This window comes from Dermacentor variabilis, chromosome 6 (genome assembly GCF_050947875.1).
Source record: "Dermacentor variabilis isolate Ectoservices chromosome 6, ASM5094787v1, whole genome shotgun sequence".
Taxonomy (NCBI): Eukaryota; Metazoa; Arthropoda; class Arachnida; order Ixodida; family Ixodidae; genus Dermacentor; species Dermacentor variabilis.
The window spans coordinates 156,172,913-156,191,951 of NC_134573.1; the positions used below are offsets into that span (position 1 = coordinate 156,172,913).

The window sequence follows — 19,039 nt, forward strand, 5'->3', positions numbered from 1 at the left end:
GCACGGTTGGTGTGCTGATTTAATATATGCGTTTATGCGAACGGTTCGACCTCAGGAAGCTCTACGGGCGCTGTTGCTGTGAAGTTGTAGTACTAAGGGAAGTTTATCGATATACTAGTAACAACACCATAGGTGACAATACCTTAGAATACCTCGCACGTTTATAAGGAAAACCTACATCCAGCGAGAAAGATTGAACGTCGCACTTATTGGAGTAATGGCACGGCCGTGGAAATCACCAAGCTGCATTATTATCGGTAGATCACCGTAGTCTCTTTCACCTTCTGCGCCGCATTTTTCTGAATATCTATTTAGCAAATACCATCTGCAGAAGATGTTGAAAATTCACGTAGAGCACTCAGTGCTGCAATGTAGATTTTTATATAACATTGTTATTGCGACCTAATTGTGAAAAGAAGCCACCAGATGCTCCGTACAAGAGTGAAAGGTAGTTAATACGCACGGCCGCATAGATGATAACAATGAAATCCGCAGCTCAGCTGCCTTGAACATTTTACTGCAGACAGCTGTTGTCAGCTAAGAAACGGACCGATAATTTTCGTTCGCTCCTTCATTCAGCTTTAGTTCAAGCATGGCAACGCAACGAGGACAACGATGTACAGACAGGTCGTATACCTCGACCAACTAATTTATCGTTTTCACGCACAGAGTTCTCATCGCATTCCTGTTGGATGAGACTTGCACGATGTGCTGATAAAGGTTGCGGATGATCAGACAGATTTAGCTGAACGTAACTTACGGTCCGGTCTGCTCGCATTTGACCTGCTGCGACACTGCAGGGAACTGGGTTCATTTCGCATTTTTACTGTCATGGCAATTATACCGACACTCGAAGTGCGTTCGCACTGATTCCATTGGCGCCGTCGCCGTCGTGATGTTAGGGTATCGGTTCACATGCGAGCTCAGCGCGGGAAAGGTTGGGAATTCACCATAGACACGCAAGAGCTTTTGCTGCAGATGTGACGAGACCAGGTAGACGCACGATTACGCTCCACTAAATCGGCCTCTTCCCGGAGCCAGGACAGCTTTACGGCTTCCGCCACTGCCATGTGCGTTGTGCTCATGCACACGCAGTAGCGTTTTTGCTGAGCAGCTGCGTGCATACGGCGTGATGTTGAGCCCACATAAGCCAGAGCGAAATGCGCAGTAAACGTCTAGCTCAAAAGTTCAGTGGCTATTTGGCGAGAACTGCGTTAGCATTATGTCGCACCGATTTGAGGTGTCGGATCGATGATTTAAACCGCCCCCCCCCCCCCCCCACTGCCATGTGTTGTTCAAACGCTCAAGTGCTCTGCCTCTTCCGAAGCTCAAGCTCTGCCTCTTCGAGGAGTGAAGTGCAAGTGACGGTTGTCCGGAGCAGACCGTATACGCGGTTATCTTCGGTTTACTTGCTCAACAGTTTCAGTCGGCGGGCCGACCTTTTAGAGCGCAGCTCTTGGGCGTCCGTTCCTGCGTTGAGCGTCGGCGTGCCTCGGCGTCGTACCTCGTAACCGAGCAAATGAGCACAGCGAAATACGAAAACGAACGCGGAACGCAGCAGATGATAGAAGAAAGCGTGAGGAGAAAGTGGAGGAGGAGGCTACAGTGAAAGCTTGAGGCGTAAAGTGGAGGAGGCGCGCAGAGGAAACGGCCTACGCATGCGCTGAGTTGCCGGCAGCCGCGGCATCCTCAGCCGCGTGGACGATCTCATCCGCTCTGCCGAAGGGGAGGGGGGGAGGGGGCAGAGTGTCGGGAGGTGGGGAATCTAATCTGCTCTTCCGAGGGGGCGGGGGGGACAGAGTGTCGGGAGGTGGGGAGGGTTACGCTCGTCCGCGGCCTCAGCTGCTGAGGTCAGTCCGCGGGGATCACTGCTCCCCAAGGGGCGATGGCGAGCGGCTACGAGTAAGGGTCGATGTGACGCTCCCTTGAGTGTTGTCGCCGCTGACACTGGTGGCATGGTTTCCCCGCGAAGAAAGACCGCTCTCGTCGTTGGTGGAACGACAGCATGAGAAGAAAAGCGTATACCGCGCAAGACGGGCTGTACGGCTACGATGGCTACGATATGGCACCAGAGTAGCGCGCCTATTATGTATGGCAAAGCGCTGCATGGGCGGAGGTCTGTCTGCGGCGGCTGCTGTGAGTCGCACCCACGCGTCACACACGAGCTGCTTCTCGAGATCTCCCGATTAACGAGGCAGTCACGCCACACTTCGCTCTGTTTGCAATGTGCCTCACGAGAGATTCTCTGCGCTAGCTACGCTACTTACAGCGTACTCTTCCAAATATAAACCATGTACCTATATAGTCATAATACAAAATATTATATAATACAAAATAGGTCACGCGATCACAGTGAAACAGCATACCTACGCGTCCATTGTCAGTGAGGCTTTAGAATTGGGCGCGTGTCACGGGATCCGAAGCGCGTTCTAATTGCTGAGCAACTGAAAGCCAAGAAGGGGCTGGGCGTCTCTCTGGAAAGGCATTGAAATGTCTTACTGCGACGCGAGAAGGTATACTCGTGCGTAAACGAATAACGCAGATCCGACGCACATGTTCGAATCTAGTAGAACTTCACGTAGACAACTCGTGCGTTCATTTCTCGAAGTACGTGCACCAGCGTAAGTGTAAGTGAGCTTAAGCACGAACACTGTACAAAAGCTTCGCTTCACACAAATACCGACGTGTGACTTGAATCTGCCTATTGTTTATTTGTTGTTGTTATTGTTGCTGTTTGATTTTGCTAAATGTAAACACTGTATTGCCCCCCCCCCCCCCCCCCGTGCGTACCTTCGTCCTCCTCGTAAACGATGGCAACAGAGCGCCACTGCCAGTGGCTCATCAGGGCCACGTAGGCCTCGGCCAGCATGGCGGGGTCCGGGAACAGGTTGAGTGAGTCGTCGTACGCCTCCTGCGCCGGGTCCCAGCGGGTCTCTAGGTGCGGCACGTTCAGGCTGTTGCAGACGTCGCTGACGTGCTCGCTGCTCACCGAAGACATGGGGCCGAACACGGCTCCCACACCCCGCAGTAGAAGACGGCACGCTGTCGGAGACAAAAAAAAAAAAAAAGGGAAGCGCAGTTTTATTGGGAAGAGGCTCACCGATGAAATATTACGGAAACAAGACTGAGAGAAAGTACGGACGAAGACAGGAGCTTTCAATGGAATTCTGGGTTTTTACGCGCCAAAACCGCGATTCCATTACGAGGCATGCCGTATGGGGACAACTCCGGAATAATTTTGACCACTATAGGGGAATCTTTAACGTGCCCCCAATGCACGGTACACAGGAGTTTTTCGCACTTCGCCCCCACCGAAATGCGGCCACCGCGGCCAGGATTTGATCCCGCGACCTCGTATTTAGCATCGCAAGCACCATATAGCCGCTAAGCCACTGCAGCGGGTGCAGACAGTAGCTTGTCGGCGTCAGTTTGTGTCCCTCTGCCGTTATGTGTTAGGGTGTCTAATTTGTGAAATTTTCTGACTGAATCGAATGGAATCTTATTAGTCATCCGGGGTAGACCAATCTCTATGGCGTTGCGCTTCTGAGCTTGAGGTCACGGGTTAAATCCAGGCTGCGGCTGCCGCGTTTTCATGGGGGTGAAATGCAAGATCGCTGTTGTGCTTACATTTAGGTGTACGTTAAAGAACTATGAGAACCCCACTACGACGTTCCTCATAATAAGGTCGTAGTCTTTCGCTGTAAACCTAAGAAATTTAATTTTAGATTTCTTTTTAAATCAACTATGCGAGTAATACTAGCATCCGATATCGAGGCAAACGCCTAATATTTGTTTTTTTTTTGTCTGGTTCTAACAGTAGAAAACGAAACGTCGGGGTTAAAGAAAGGTTTGATCCTGTGCCCCGCAATATCACTTGGAAGTCTGTTCAAGTGGGCAGCTTGTAAACGAGCAAGGGGAGATGGGTCAGCACACTTGGTTGATAATAGCTACTTCAAGCGGCCGGTGGAGCGTGTAATGCAAGGCAAGCAGTCTCTGGTACTCCTACCGACGTCTTTCTGTTTGACCATATTCGACACTGGCATAATTGTCCTCGTCAAATTGGCACTGGTATATGGCATACCCCTCCCATATTCTCTCCAGTTTATCTCACGCGTGCTAATAACCAAGTTTAGCCCCTGCCATGGCTCTCTAAAGCGCGAGAGTGGTCTTTTTGTTCATTTATCCATTATACGGGAGGCAGAAATGCGTGCGCAGTTGTCACCAGTACAGTTCTATGGAATGAATTCCATTCGCTCTCATATATATATATATATATATATGCACGCACCTTCTTAACGACACATGCGAGCGTCTAATGCACTACCTAACCGTTCTTTCATTCTTTTATTTTCGTCCTCTCTTTCGTTCATTCGTGCTTTGTTTCGTTTGCTCACTCATATTCCGCCATAGCATCTTTGCTTGCTTACGGGGGTATGAGCCATTCCTGATGATATTTTTTTGCTTCAGAGGGCTACACGCCGCTTTTTTCGTGCCTGAGCCATGGATTGCAACGAGTTACTTAAAGCCTTCGCCTTAAAATGAAGGCTTCGTTGAGTCGAAGGTGTTGTTGACCGCTACACCCCCATTGCCATTTTCTTTCTTTGTGTTTACAGTCTTTCGACACTCTCAACGAACACAAGGCGTGCGTACTCACTGTCCCTGACCGCTTCGTAGCAGTCGTCTTCCGGCAGCAGTTCGACGAGCGGAAGCAAGTCTGGCTCCATGTTTATACTCGAATCCTCGTTGACGACATCCACGGCTGCTTGGAACAAGATGGCGTCCTCCTTTGTCTCAAACAGAGCCCCTACCATGTGGAAAGGAGCATAGAACAGAGGGAGAAGCAAGAAGAAACAGCATTAGTCGTATTGCGTAGTCATGCAGGCAATCATTTTCCTAGGGCCGAGATTTAATCCCGCGCCCTAGGCCTTATAGCCAGTATTCGAGCACAGCACATAAAGGAAATACTATTTCCACTGAGTCGCCATTGTCGGTGGCTGAGTACGCAACGAATAATCAACAATAGGCCATCGGCCATAATATTCTCATGAAGGGTGGCCATCACAGCGACACTAAAGCGGTTCGATTAAGGTGGGAGCAAGCGAAGACGTTTTGGCAGATACTTCTTTACCTTTAAGGAAGAAATAGAATATACCGTGAAGGTGGTTGAAGCTTGTAGGCAATGGCGAGTTTCCATGGCCCCTTACTCACCAATTTCTCGTTTTACAACCAACGGCGGGTACATAAAGATCTGCGACTTACCGATCTTATTGAGATATGTACTAAGCTCGAAAGTTTGCTGCATCTTTGTGAAGTATTTGGCCAGGATACCTCACTGTTCGTATGTAGAATGATGTAGATTTATTTATCTCAGTTATTGTAGATACCCGTTGTGGCAAGCGCTTAATCAACGTGGAGAGGTTCTGGCATTTACTTCATGAACAACAACCCGACTGAGAAATCATAATGACAGAATTACTGTATTAGCGTCCGCATTGTACATTGAAGAAGAAGAACAAAACTGTATTGGTAGAAAGAACTTCGTTGCCCCTAAAACGGGGTAACGCCGTGTGGTCGGGCCCCTATTTCAAGGCACCGCTGGCCCTCGCCATCCATTTAAATGCATCCATTTGTATGCATTTAAAGAAAGAAAGCAGAGCACCTAACATTTTTTCAAATATAGGCTAAGCATATATTTCACTAAGCAAAAGCTATCATATCTAAACCGCAGTTATAAATTAACGCACATGAAAAAGTATAAAGAATTAGATAACCCTTGTTCGTTCCAAAGGACAACGACCACTGAAAAGGCAAGCTCACGTCAGTTTGAGTCATAAACAACAGTTGTCTGCCGAGTAGAACCCATTCACGTATCCTAGCAGGGTACATGTGAAGTAAAGCTAAACATTTCCCTATTTAAACGTGAGTCATCAATCTGAAAGCCAGCTTTAGTGTACTGTGTTTTGCACTGCGCCTTATAGTACTTCCCGATTCGACCGCAGGAAAAAAAGGAAAGTTTCCGATGTATCCAGAGTGAGGATTTAGATGCTCCCTAATCCCACCCAATGCCATGACGACCTGCACACGGCCTTAAATCCTCGCACACAACAACGACGTCCCATCGGCGATTAAAAGTTTCAGATTGAAATCCCAAACTTGTACCGACTGTTCCACAAGTGATAATCTTTAGTTTGTTTGCTGCCAGTTGCAAGGCAGAAACTGAGGCTTGGATGCTTAGCACGTATTTTTTTTGTTCAGAGTTCTCTAATGAGTGCAAAGCGACGTGCTGTGAGCTTACATTATACAAGTATTCCGTCGGATGTAGAACTCAAGGATTTCGTATCATTGGCCTTCTAAACTAAAATAGTGAATGTGTTCACCTTGCGGGCGAAATATTATTTTGTTCTTGATCTGTGTCTGAGTGCCGCGTTGTTTGAAGTGCTTTGGTTTGCGAACAAGGTTGAATTTTGTGTTTTGAATATGAGCAACCAAGAAAAATTCGGCGCCCTTCCACTCTGTGAAGAAGGATGACCAGCGAAGCTGTGTATGTGGGCCCCTTAATGTTGAACTGCACCTCCGCCGCGGGTCGGGCCGCTATTTCACTATCTTATAAGCGCTCCCCACGTATGGGGAGCGCTTAACGCCTACTTCACCTCCGCCGCCGGTCGGCCTGGCATTGCACTAGCTTCGGGATCGGCCCACGTATGAGGAGTACTTAACGCCTGCTTCACCTCCACCACGGGTCTGGCCGCCATTGCACTATCTCCGGGATCGGCCCACGAATGGGGAGTGCTTAACACCTGTTTCCCCTCCGTCGCGGGTCGGCCCGGCATTTCACTATCTTCGGGATCGGCCCACGTATGGGGAGTGCTTAACGCCTTCTTCACCTCGGCCGATCGTCGGCTTGGCTTTGTACTACCTTCGGGATCGGCCCACGTATGCGGAGTGCTTAACGCCTACTTCACCTCCACCACGGGTCGGCCCGCCATTGCACTATCTCCGGGATCGGCTCACGTATGTGGAGGTTTTTGCTTACCACGCCAACGACACAAAAATTTCCTTGGACAGTAGAGGTATAGAGGTTCGCCGTAATACACGGGAGTGATAAAGCTTTTTTTCTTGCGGGGGGGGGGGGCGGAACTAGGAAACGAAGATAGGTAGCAAACACAAAAGAAGATAAAAAATGTGGTTCAGGCGCTTAGGATCCCATATCGCAACTGCGAACAAGTCACCGCCTCACGGTCTGTGCACACCGCCAAGTCCCTTGCACTTACTGGCTAAAGTAATTATCACATAAATTGAAAAAAAGCACCGCCCAAGCACACACAGATGGTTAAGCAACGAAGCTGAAAAGTGTGGCCCCGGTATTTATCACTGGGCTAATCCCGACGGTTCATTAAACGACGGCTTGGTAGGCTGCTGGATCCTCGGTACCAAGTTGCTGCGTGCGCTCGGCTGCCCGAGCGTGTTCTTTTGCCCAGGCTGCAGCATGGGCATGGCGTAGACGAGCTCGTTCACAATTGTGCTTGCGTCGTTGCTGGTCGAAAGTTGCCTGCTCCTCAGGAGTACGTATGACGCGTGGCTTACAATTTCGGAGCTGGAAAGAAACTGCTGCGCGCGTGCTCGGCTGCGACGGAGAGCAACGACGTCACTACTGGCTCAGCCAATCGTGCGCCTCCCTTTCTCTGTATTGTTCTCGCATGTACAAGGGGTACATGCGAGGAGTACTCCGGAGGAGTTTTCGGCGTAAAGACAACAGATGGACGGACGGACGAATCGGCTAGCCACATACAGCTTCGCTGTAATAAAGAAGTGGCCTTTATTTTGTTCTGTGCCCCCTTGTGTGATATATATTCATGCATCTTCCTTTTCTTTATTTTCTTTTTTTTTATTTATAAAGAAAGAGTTGCAGGGCCAACCTATATGCGAGCAACATCTCCAAGCAATTCCGTAATTATACGAAAGAAGAGCAACGTAATATTTCACCTAATGGTGAAGTATTAAAGACTCCCCCCCTCCAAATGAAAAGGGGGAAGGGAAGCGTCAATTTACGACCACGTAGCTCAGTGGTAAATACCAAATATCGCAATTCTGTAAACTGAATGCGCTGGGACATCGGAATTTTACACTTTATTTATGATACACAGCGCTTTGAATTAAGTGATTAATTTGTGGCTGGGAATTTCGCAGAACTCGCGTAAACAATTCAAATAACGTCACGTACGCTGCAATATAATGTAAAACATCTGTTCGCTTTACACGAAGCAACAGACTGTTTTACAATAGTGAGATGGCTTCCTCTTGGTGCAGTAACTACACAGTTCTAAATTCGTGTGCTTCAATATTTCTTTCTATCATGTAATACTTCTGTAGACTAATTAGAGGGACTAAAATCAACATAGTGCTTCCTACAGTCAGTGTAATGCAGGTTTCTGGCCTAAGTGCAATGGTCCGCAGGCTAGGTTAGCTGAAAGCAGAGCAGCTCCTGCCTAAAAGTGTCAGCAAAATAACATTTCATCTCACATATCACTCCAACCTTCTCGCGAGTTGTACTCCTAAAGAGAACACAACTTCCGAACGTCCTCTCTGTAATACAAAAATTATGAGAAACTCATCAGAAGGCGAGAGCTCTATCAAAATTCTTGAAACTATGTGATTTTTTATCCATATGCCATTGTCGGTCCTTTAGTTTTTTCTTTTCTTTTCTTTTTTGCCAAGCTGCAGATTCGGAGAATTCACTCGAGAAACGATAAATCAACGTTACGTGAGAGCCACTGTAAAGCCAGATAGCAAAGTGTCTGGGAGCTGCAGGCTTGTTTCGAGAAAAAACGGCACGCAGAAAGTTTAAGCGGCCAAGTAACACACGCCCTAACGGGCAAATAAAGATGTGGAAGAGAAAATAACGTCGCCATCCGTTCAGAGCCATTAATAAAATTCAATTACGGGCCTCCGTTTGAACGTCGAGGACATTCACCGGCGGCGGCGGAGGCAATAAATCTGTAGCAACTTTGAAACGATCCGCAGGTGCACGGGGGAATAGGCGGAGAACACCTACAGGCGACCATCGACGAACTGTATGAAAAGAAAACGGAAACGAAGATTAAAGAAAAGCTAGAGTGAACGAGAGGTAACGGTAAATGGTAGGCGTTTACTGCAGCGTTCGTCGTCGAGGAAACGCCAAGGCACCATTTCGAAAGGGGTGCAGACAGAAGCCAGCTTTCGGTGGGCTCGAGCAAAAGCAGCGGGTGCAAATGGCTGGTGGACAAACACCAATTCAAGAGAGCGTACAGACGATAACGAGTGAAAGAGTAATCCACCTGTGACAGGAGCAAAGAGGGATATAGTTGGGAGTGGAAGGGAGGGGGTAGCTTGTGGAAATGGGGAGAGACGATTTGTTCTTCTCTTTTCTTTTCCTTTATTCTTTTTTTTTCTTGGGACAAGGGTGGAGGGGGGGGAAGGAGTGGCAGACGCTAGACAATAAGATAACTGTTCGTTCCCAAATCCATCGGAATGAAATATCGTGAAACGGAACCGCGTGAGCTTTTATATATTGTACAGAACGCCGAACGAGTCAAATAAAATCAAATGCCTCTGGGTTTTCTTTTTGTTCTTTTTTGGAATTAGTCGTGTGGGAGGAGCGTCTGGTTATTGCCCAAGTTCATTTACTCTTCGTCTTCTCGTTTTTTGCTAAACGCAACTATGATAAAGAGAAAGAAGTAAATGAATTATAACGCCGAAGGAAAAAAAAAAAGCGGACTGCCGCAGCAGATCGGGGCGGCCACGGAAACGACGAAGTTGGCCGTATAGCGGAAACAGGGAAGAGGCACGAAACAAGCGCGCAGAACTGGAAGTAAAATACGTTTCGCGGCACTTTCTTCCAGACACGCAGCTTTTACTTAAACTACACGCCAGGGAAAGGGGCGCTCCCTTGCCTACCGTTCGCATGCTGTGCATTTTTCTTTTCGCTTTTCCCCCTTTTCCCTCTCTGTTTCCCTACCCCCTCACGACTGTCCCTGTTTTCTTCCCAACGCAATGGCGCGTGCACTTCTTCCCGATTTCTTTTTTTTTTACGCTTCTATACACGAGCGACCACCCGTAGTACATTATATATATATATACTCACAGTACCGAAGAATAAGCAGTGAGGCTTCGGGTAAACCCGATTTCTTGCTCTGTAACCCTACCGTTCTTCGTTCTAGCTTTTCGTCTTTCTAATCTTTCTTCTATCTTTTCTTTTTCACCGGGCTTAGCTCGGCGCGGCGGGCCCATGTCGTTGTCTCCTGGGCGCAATTTGCCGAACCCGGCTTCTGCCGCTGCTGCTTCGCTGCGGAACAAAATGGACTCGGGGCACGCCGCCAACGCCAGTCTCCATCGCGCGGGTCCGATGTGTGTATAGCGCGGCGACGGAATAGCGTAGCGCGCCTTCGGCGTTCCCTCAACGTATAGCGCACCGCGTTCGCCCGCCGCCACTGCGAAAAGTTCCGCTCGTATAGATCGACTGAGCCGCCGGTGCAGAGTCAATGGCTTTTCGCCCCCATTCCCTCGGCGATTCTTTTCTCATCTCCCTGGCTGGGCGTTTCCTCGAGGAGATTTGTGCGGCTCCCTTGCTCTACAGTGCGAGCGTGGCCGCCGGCGTCTAACGAAAGGGAAGGAGATAAAAGCAAATGTGCCGAAAGACGCGTGCATGTGTGCGGACCGTGTCTGTCTCTGTAGGTTTGACCGGCGGCGACGCTCGTGGAAAAAAACAGGTGCCTCGTAATCCCGTCAGTGGAAACGGGCCGTGAAGGCCACCCCTGTTGTCCCTCCGTTCTTCTCTCTCTCTCTCTCTCTCTCTCTCTCTCTCTCTCTCTCTCTCTCTCTATGTTAAGGCTTCCATGAGCAGCCGGGCAACGGGCTTTTAAGTGAGAGCTCGGTGCTAGTAGTAATTGAGAACATCTCCTGAGCGGACCGGGTGGTCAAGGCTTTGAACTTGTGTCTGCGCTGCTCTGGCTACTCTCACGTGCTCATTAATGGCGAATATATTTCCAATATCTATCTATCTATCTATCTATCTATCTATCTATCTATCTATCTATCTATCTATCTATCTATCTATCTATCTATCTATCTATCTATCTATCTATCTATCTATCTATCTATCTATCTATCTATCTCCCGTAAATTTGGGTATTTGGGTAGTCCATGGTCAAATAGGTGGCGCGTCGGGCTGCTGTGCTGAGGGAACAGAGTTTGAAACGAACCGCTGGGCCAACACTGGATACGTGGTGCTTTGTGCCTATGTGCCGCTCTTAAAAACGAACCCCTTAAACGCCGACTTGTGTCACTAGGGATGCAGGAGTGGGTATGGGTGTGCACCGTTCTTCAAGACGCTCTTCCACACTTTGTGCACTGTTCATGTGCAACTCGGTCTGTGCTGCTCTTTAATGAGCCTCTTTGATACCAGCTTGGGTCACCGAAGGGACATGTAATGCAGGACATGCAGGACATGCAGGACATGTAATGAGGAGGGAAGATAACCGATGGTCATTAAGGGTTACGGACTGGATTCCAAGGGAAGGGAAGCGTAGCAGGGGGCGGCCGAAAGTTAGGTGGGCGGATGAAATTAAGACGTTTGCAGGGACAACATGGCCACAATTAGTACATGACCGGGGTAGTTGGAGAAGTATGGGAGAGGCCTTTGCCCTGCAGTGGGCGTAACTAGGCTGATGATGATGATGATGGGTCACCGGGTATGTGATAGCAGATGTGTGCCGCTGTTCAATGAACGACTTTGACGCCGACTTCGGTAACCAGGTGATTACCCTAGGGAATGTGCCGTTCTATAATGACAACATAGATCCTTTTAATTTTCGCCGACGCTTGGCGGAACCCCCACGCTCGGCGGAATCTAACCAGCGCCGAACGCGGACTTTGCTTTGAAGTTTATGGACGGCATAGCGTGTCCAGTGGGAAGCTGGGTGCAGCAGCAACAGTACAGTGGCGGAGGAGAACCCGGCTGCTTTTCGACCAGCCGAATATATCTTTCGAAAAACCTTCGAAATTTCTCCCGCGTTGTGAAGAATCGAGCCCAATTCGCACGGATTCCTCAAGGAATCCGTGCGAATCCGTACGCTTTAGCAAGCTGCGCCACAAACTGCACTGGGCATATGCCGCTTTTCAATGAACTTCTTTCACGTCGAGTGGCCAAGCGGACACTTAATCTGGTTAATTTCTCTGCTTTTCGCCTCCAGTTTTCCTTTCTTCCTTCTTTCTTTTCAGATCAATGTTTTAACGAGCTGCGCTATGAAGGCACTAGGTTCGTGTCACTCTTCGATGAAACTCTCGTCAACTTCGGTCACTGAGTATGTATGCCCCACTAAGCGTTCGGTGCAGAGAGAAAAGAATTCTCCGCGTTCGCAGGCACCGGTGCGCCACGCATCTAGTCTCGGAGGCTACGCGCGAGCTTCTCGGCAGACAGCAGCCCGGCTGCCGCAAGATGCGTTCCGCAGCGCATGCACTAGCACGCCACGCATTTCGGAGGCCATGGGACGCGCAGGCTTGGCAGCAGCTCCTCTATATGGCGCGGAGTGTTCGTAGGGAGTTTTATCATTTGTTTCGAAGAAATGCTAAGGAACACCGGTGAAAAGAAATGGCCAGCTAAAATTCGCAAATATCTGTCTTTCAAAAGCGTGTGCGCGGAATGGAGGAAGAGGTGAAGAAAGTTGGCAACCAAGTAAAAAGTAATTGAAAGTGTAAATAGGCAACCAGGAGTCATGAAAAAGAAATTGGGAGAAAGAGACGGTAAATTGGATGCAAAGAATGTAAAGAAGAAAGGCCACGGAGATTTACAAAAGCGTCGATAAAGAAATGGAGTGGGAAATTCGGCATGATAACGCAAAGGGGAGTGGTTTGCTCTTTGAGGACCCAGCTGGCTGGCTGAGGACAAAAACATACCGGCGCAACTATGCGCCAGAAGGTGTCGCATGTGTCTGCTGCGAAAAAAAGAAAAGAAAGACGGGAAACGACACGGCGAATCGTAATGAAATGCCGAGATATTCACCTAGTAAGACCCTTAGGGAGTGTCCACTTTCCAGGAACGTTGTGATTCAAACAAGCTGGAAGAATCAACTGGTCGGCAGTCGAGACAAGTAAGATAAGTATTGGCAGAGAAAGAGCGGGGAAGAAATTGATAAGACCGGAGTCATTCCAAGAGTAAGTACTTGTACAATATAGTGATGGAGGTTTTAAATACGTTGGTTAAGATTGAAATCAGGTAGACACCGGGCGAGGGGGTGACAAATCTAGTAAAACCTGAATAAATCAAGTATGCTTGGTGACTATATGCGCCTCCACTCCGTTCCAAGAGCGATCTCAATAATAATAATAATAATAATAATAATAATAATAATAATAATAATAATAATAATAATAATAATAATAATAATAATAATAATAATAATAATAATAATAATAATAATAATAATAATAATAATAATAATAATAATAATAATCGAAGCCCATCTGTGGCAGTAAAAAGCCTCGTACATAATGCGTTTCGATGGTGCCAATACGTTGTGTCGCTCAATTGTTTCAATGTCAATGCTGAGCGCATTCCCGTTGACAGTCATCGTGAGGTCGATTCTCCCGAGTTATTAAAAGTATGTAATAGCTACGGACATCTTAACGCCGTTCAGCTTAAACGTCTCCTAGATTTAAAACTTCGGCCCATGTTTGGAGAACTCAATGCAGACCTCCTAAATGAAATCCATACTAACGTACCACGTTCGCAATCTCAACAGGTTTGGAATTCCGGCCGCCGACGCTGTAAGGGTTTCTGGCGAACCTACATTCTCTGTATGGCGCCGCCCAGGAATCTTTTCGAGAACTTCGCTGCGACGTTCCCGGGTGTCCCTGCATTTGAAGTGCGGATCGCGATTTGCGCTGAAGCGTTTGCCCAATTTAATGAGGAGAAGCTCGGAAAAGGTTGACTACGCTTGAGACGCTATTCTACAGATCCACTCCCTTTTATCCGGTCGTGTAGCGTGCAACCGAATGATTCACGCACGCTTCAATAGATCACTTGCGTGCGTCAAGCACTATTCTTTCGAGCTGAAAACGCGCACTCTGCATAAAATTTTATATTAAATGTTAGTATATATATACATATATATATAGTATATAGTTATACATATATAGTTATACATATATATAGTTAGTACATATATATATATATATATATATATATATATATGTATATATATGTATATATATATATATATATATATATATATATATATATAATTCTGTTTACTACATTAAAACGGTTATTAACTGGAACAGTTGGCAAATGACGCTGACAGTGTCCCATGTAGCTCATTAGAGTGTTGTAAACTTCAACTGCCCTAACCAGCGATTTAATTTCAAAGCCTTCGTACGCGTTTAATGATAGCGTCCGCACACTGCATACGGGGTTTAGGAGAGACCCTGAATTAGTACTAAAATGGGCGAATAGTTATAGAACGCCGGACATGTGCTCAGAGCACAGAAAGCTATCACGTGTGGGCCACGTTTCTCGATTATCCGCCTGCTCTGCATAAGCCCAGACGCTTCAGCACATGGCTCCATGAAGGCGCATTAGATCGAAAACTAACAAAACACTGAACATCAGTCACTCGACTGTAGATTAGAATTAGCACGCATTTTGGCAATTTCATCTGTACTCTAATTTTGGCGTGCAGATGCATTTTCACAAGTTGGCGCCGTTTTTATAAAAAGCGGCCCGATCAACTCTGAGTAGACTGAGTTACAATCGACCCTCTTTCCTTTTCTCTCGTTATTTCAATGGTTTCACGTCATTTTAGCCATGACTGACAACCAAGCTGCTCACTGGACGGTTATTGTGTGGGTCAGCGGGATTTCCTCTTCTCTGTCAATCGTCATCTCTCCCTTTCTCTTATACACCGCAACGGGCTCTTGGGAATAAATGTCAGCGCTTGATCGAAAGCACCGGGGAAGTTACAACACCTGCTTTTGGAGCCCTCACATTAGCAATTTAGCACCTTGGTGGGCGTTTTTATTCCCCTTAATGACATTATATTTCATACTACTCCTCTAAACTGCCCTTTTTTCACTCACAACGTAAGATAAGAAGTCGGAGACTTGCATAAGTATTTCCTTTGCATGCTATAATACTTTTGAAAAAAAAAAACTAATGAAACGAACGATAAGATAGATGATTGCCGTCCGCGGGAGAGTAACACAAGGCTGCAAAGGAAATCTATAAGAAATTTTTACAAAAGAGAAGCTTCACAACCGAAGAATGATGACAATCATCAATTGTCGTGTCTTGGTCGCTCCCCTATAATGTAGGGGCGTGAAGTTGTATTAACAAGATCACATTTAATATATCTGTCAACTGTTACACATTTCAAGCTATGTGTGGCGGCACTGCTAAACTGTTCCTACTGAAAAATTTGAATTATGGGGTTTTACGTGCCAAAACCACTTTTTGATTATGAGACACGCCTTAATGGTGGACTCCGAAAATTTCGATCCCCTGGGGTTCCTTAACGTGCACCTAAATCTAAGTACACGGGTGTTTTGGCATTTCGCCCCCATCGAAATGCGGTCGCCGTGGCCTGGATTCGATCCCGCGACCTCGTGCTCAGCAGCCCAACACCATAGCCACTGAGCAACCACGGTGGGTTGTTTCTACTGATTCGCGTTTAAGTTTAAGGGAGGGAGCAAGCTGTCTTCAACCATATGTGAATGTTTGTGAACCTCCTTGATGTTTACTCAGTGTCTCCATCGCCAATTTGGAGTACGCTTTGCCGAGCAAAACGAAAAAAAAAAAGAAAGCGCATCTACACCGCGAAAATTGCCTGCGGTGCGTTGATGTCGTTCCTTTACAGCCACTGAAATAGCACAATGAGGCGACTTTCAGCTAACGCACAACTCGAGCGGGCATTCATTTTACCTGCGAACATATAACTTGGGCACAGGAACGAGGCGTAAATTGTCAGATGCGTACCCGGTGCTGTCAACACACGCGATGTTACCACCTAGCCGCGTATTCAATGAGCACGGAAACTGCAGCTCTTAAAACAAAAATTACTCTTGGTTCTTCATGCGATGGGAGTTGGAACTGAAGTTCATCCTATCTGCTCGAGAAATGCTATCCGAGTATATAAAAAGGTGACATGTCAGTGAACTTTCAGATTAGAACTCCGCTTCAAAAGAAGTTGCAGAGAGGTCAGAAAAAGAAGAAAAAGAAGGAGAAAATGCTGTCTGACTACAACTTCGTGCACAGTGACGGTGCAAATGAGTGTTTTTGGTCGGTGCATGCGACTTGTATTCCTTGAATGCGCTTAGAATGCCGGAGGCGCCTCGACGTGGTAACGGCGCTAGAAAAGTGTCAGCTGAGGAGGCGTACAAACGCGACAAACGGCGCGGGCGCTCGTCTGCATAATGCCCCTGCTTTAGATTCAGCCTTCTCTTCTGTCGCCCCTCTGCTGGTCGTTGATCCCCAAGACGGTAACGGTGCTATATATGTGGAATCATTTTGAACAGGGGCAGCAACAAACTTCAGAAAGAAGCGAGGTGGGGACAAAGTTATTCTCTCTCACTTTTATGTTTTAGTGCTTCAGATGTGTTCCTCTATAGTGAACTATTCTTCCGCGATGGGAGTCTCAGAATGCTTGAATGTCTGGATATTCTATTTTTCTCGCTCTCAGTGTGATATTTGTTTGCAGAACAAGACAGCGGAAATGGAGGCTCGTTAGCGCTAAGAAAACAGAGCTGTCAAATGTGTCGTTAACGTGCTAATCATCCCACCGAAAAATTTGACCTTAAGTACACACAGCAGCGAAACTCGTGTAACACAATGAAAGCATGTGTATCCACGTATGCAGCAGTTGGCTGAATAGCGAAGCTATGTTACTTCGTAGCCTATTTCTAAATCAAGCAGCTTGCATGCTACGAAAGTAAGAAAACAAGCACACTTGACTCACGGTCTAGAATAACCTGACGCACATTACTTGCTGTGCTTACAACTTCATAACGTTGTTTTTAGGATGTTAATGAACATTAGACTTTTGCGACTTCGCATAATAACAGGGCAATTTCCAGCGAACTTGTTTCTTCATGGCAGCTCCGTTAAAAATTTCAGTGGCCTGTAATTAAACCACACACCCAAAAAACTAAGTTTTAATGATTATCAGCAAACTTCATAAGTAGGTCACGCACGTTAATGTTTTATTGTTACAGGACTCTGGCAAGAAGTGCGGATGACGGCTGTAGGACGCTTTCAAGCACTTGCCTTCTTTTTCTTTTTTTTTCAAAGCCCCACATAAGCTGACACTAATGAGACATTGGCCACGCATCACCTATAAAATGTCCCCTATTCGTGCGAAATGTCAACTATGTGTCACGTCGCATTTCTTCGCGAGATTGCGCAAACTTCCTACGCGTTTCGTAAATAATACGCTTGTAAAGCTCCAGAGCCCCCGTAGAACTAACATTCTACAAAGGCAGCAATTACCCTCCACATTTTAAGCTTTTCTCGCATATCGTGCATACCATGCTTCCGTTTTCAACGAAATATAAACAAAGTACCTTTTTTAGCCCATGAAGGTGATCAGGAGAACCAACTACGTGCCTTTTATAACACATAAATAATTAGAAAACGAGTATTGTGTGACCATCTTCAGAGCATTTTATTTACCTACATACTCCGAGCTTTAGGTACACATTACCTACAACACGGAACTTATCTTTTTTTATATATATATATATGGTGGGTGTCATTGCTGTAAGCAAGCAGAAAGCCAAGGTTTTCCAAATTTCACTTAGGTCCTAACTGACCGACACACTTAATTTCTCCGCATAAACTCTGGAATGCCTCCCATTTTCTCCTAATCTAGACTCGGTGAACGATCTAGTTATTTCGGGACACTGTTAAAATACGCGTGTAACATTTTCAGCGCTTGTAGTCGGGCTAGCACCTTCGCTGTAGAAGGGTGCAATTCATTTTAAAAAAAAGATTTTTTTTTTCCATCCCGTGAGTACTTCCTTTAGCCTTGTGTGCCATGTAGTTCCCGAACAGAAGTGTTGTCCGTCTACCTAGCGCTCCTGACAGAACAAGCTACGTAACTTTACTGGCATGAGAAAGAAGGAAGGACTCATGTCAATGACTCTCCTGCTTACAAAAAAGACGCAATGCCTTATCGTAGTATCAATCTCCATTTTTTTCTTTAATTAATTGTGTGTAACCAGTTGTTGGCACCTGATAGAGGCGTCGGCTACTTCTACGCTGCAACATGCAACAAAAATTGATGCACCTTAAGAACAAAAGCCGTGTTGATCAAAAAGCACTCTAACAACACGTTTCAACGAGTAGTTCACAAGTCTTAGTACCTATGCCACAAGTTCATAATCCAAGTTCATAATCCGGCACGTCATAGTATTACACTCGCTCGCAAGGGTCGACCATGAAGGCATGGCGACGACCATACGATGACGCCGCAGTGACGAAGATGGACTGACGAAGAAGGAACGATGTCAATGGGACGAAGGAGGCGGTATGACGGTGACGGCATGACAACTAGACGACGTTTCTGAAATAATGACGATGGTACGACGACAGCTTTACGACGGCATTATAGCAATTGGATGACCAGGACTGTGCGACGGCGAAGGCGTGACGACGACGGCGTAACGAGGGTTCAATGACGAAACTGTAATAATGACGATGAAACGACCCCGACGGCATCCCGACCAGGAACACATACCGCGTGGCCCAAGCTAGTAAAAAACTTGGTTCACTGGGCTGGCTTAAGAGGCTGGGTAAATCTATCTATCTATCTATCTATCTATCTATCTATCTATCTATCTATCTATCTATCTATCTATCTATCTATCTATCTATCTATCTATCTATCTATCTATCTATCTATCTATCTATCTATCTATCTATCTATCTATCTATCTATCTATCTATCTATCTATCTATCTATCTATCTATCTATCTATCTATCTATCTATCTATCTATCTATCTATCTATCT

At 46.6% G+C, this 19,039-nt stretch overlaps 1 protein-coding gene across 1 annotated transcript in view; it reads right to left on the reverse strand.

The window, feature by feature from the left end:
- LOC142585538 (glutamate receptor ionotropic, kainate 2-like) overlaps window positions 1–19,039 on the reverse strand; it is a 112,709-nt gene that overhangs the window by 75,400 nt on the left and 18,270 nt on the right. The window contains exons 2-3 of the mRNA XM_075696354.1: window positions 4,655–4,804; window positions 2,791–3,042 (exon numbers count right to left, since the gene is read on the reverse strand). Of these exons, the coding sequence (XP_075552469.1) occupies window positions 2,791–3,042; window positions 4,655–4,804 (402 nt within the window). The remainder of the gene's footprint in view (window positions 1–2,790; window positions 3,043–4,654; window positions 4,805–19,039) is intronic.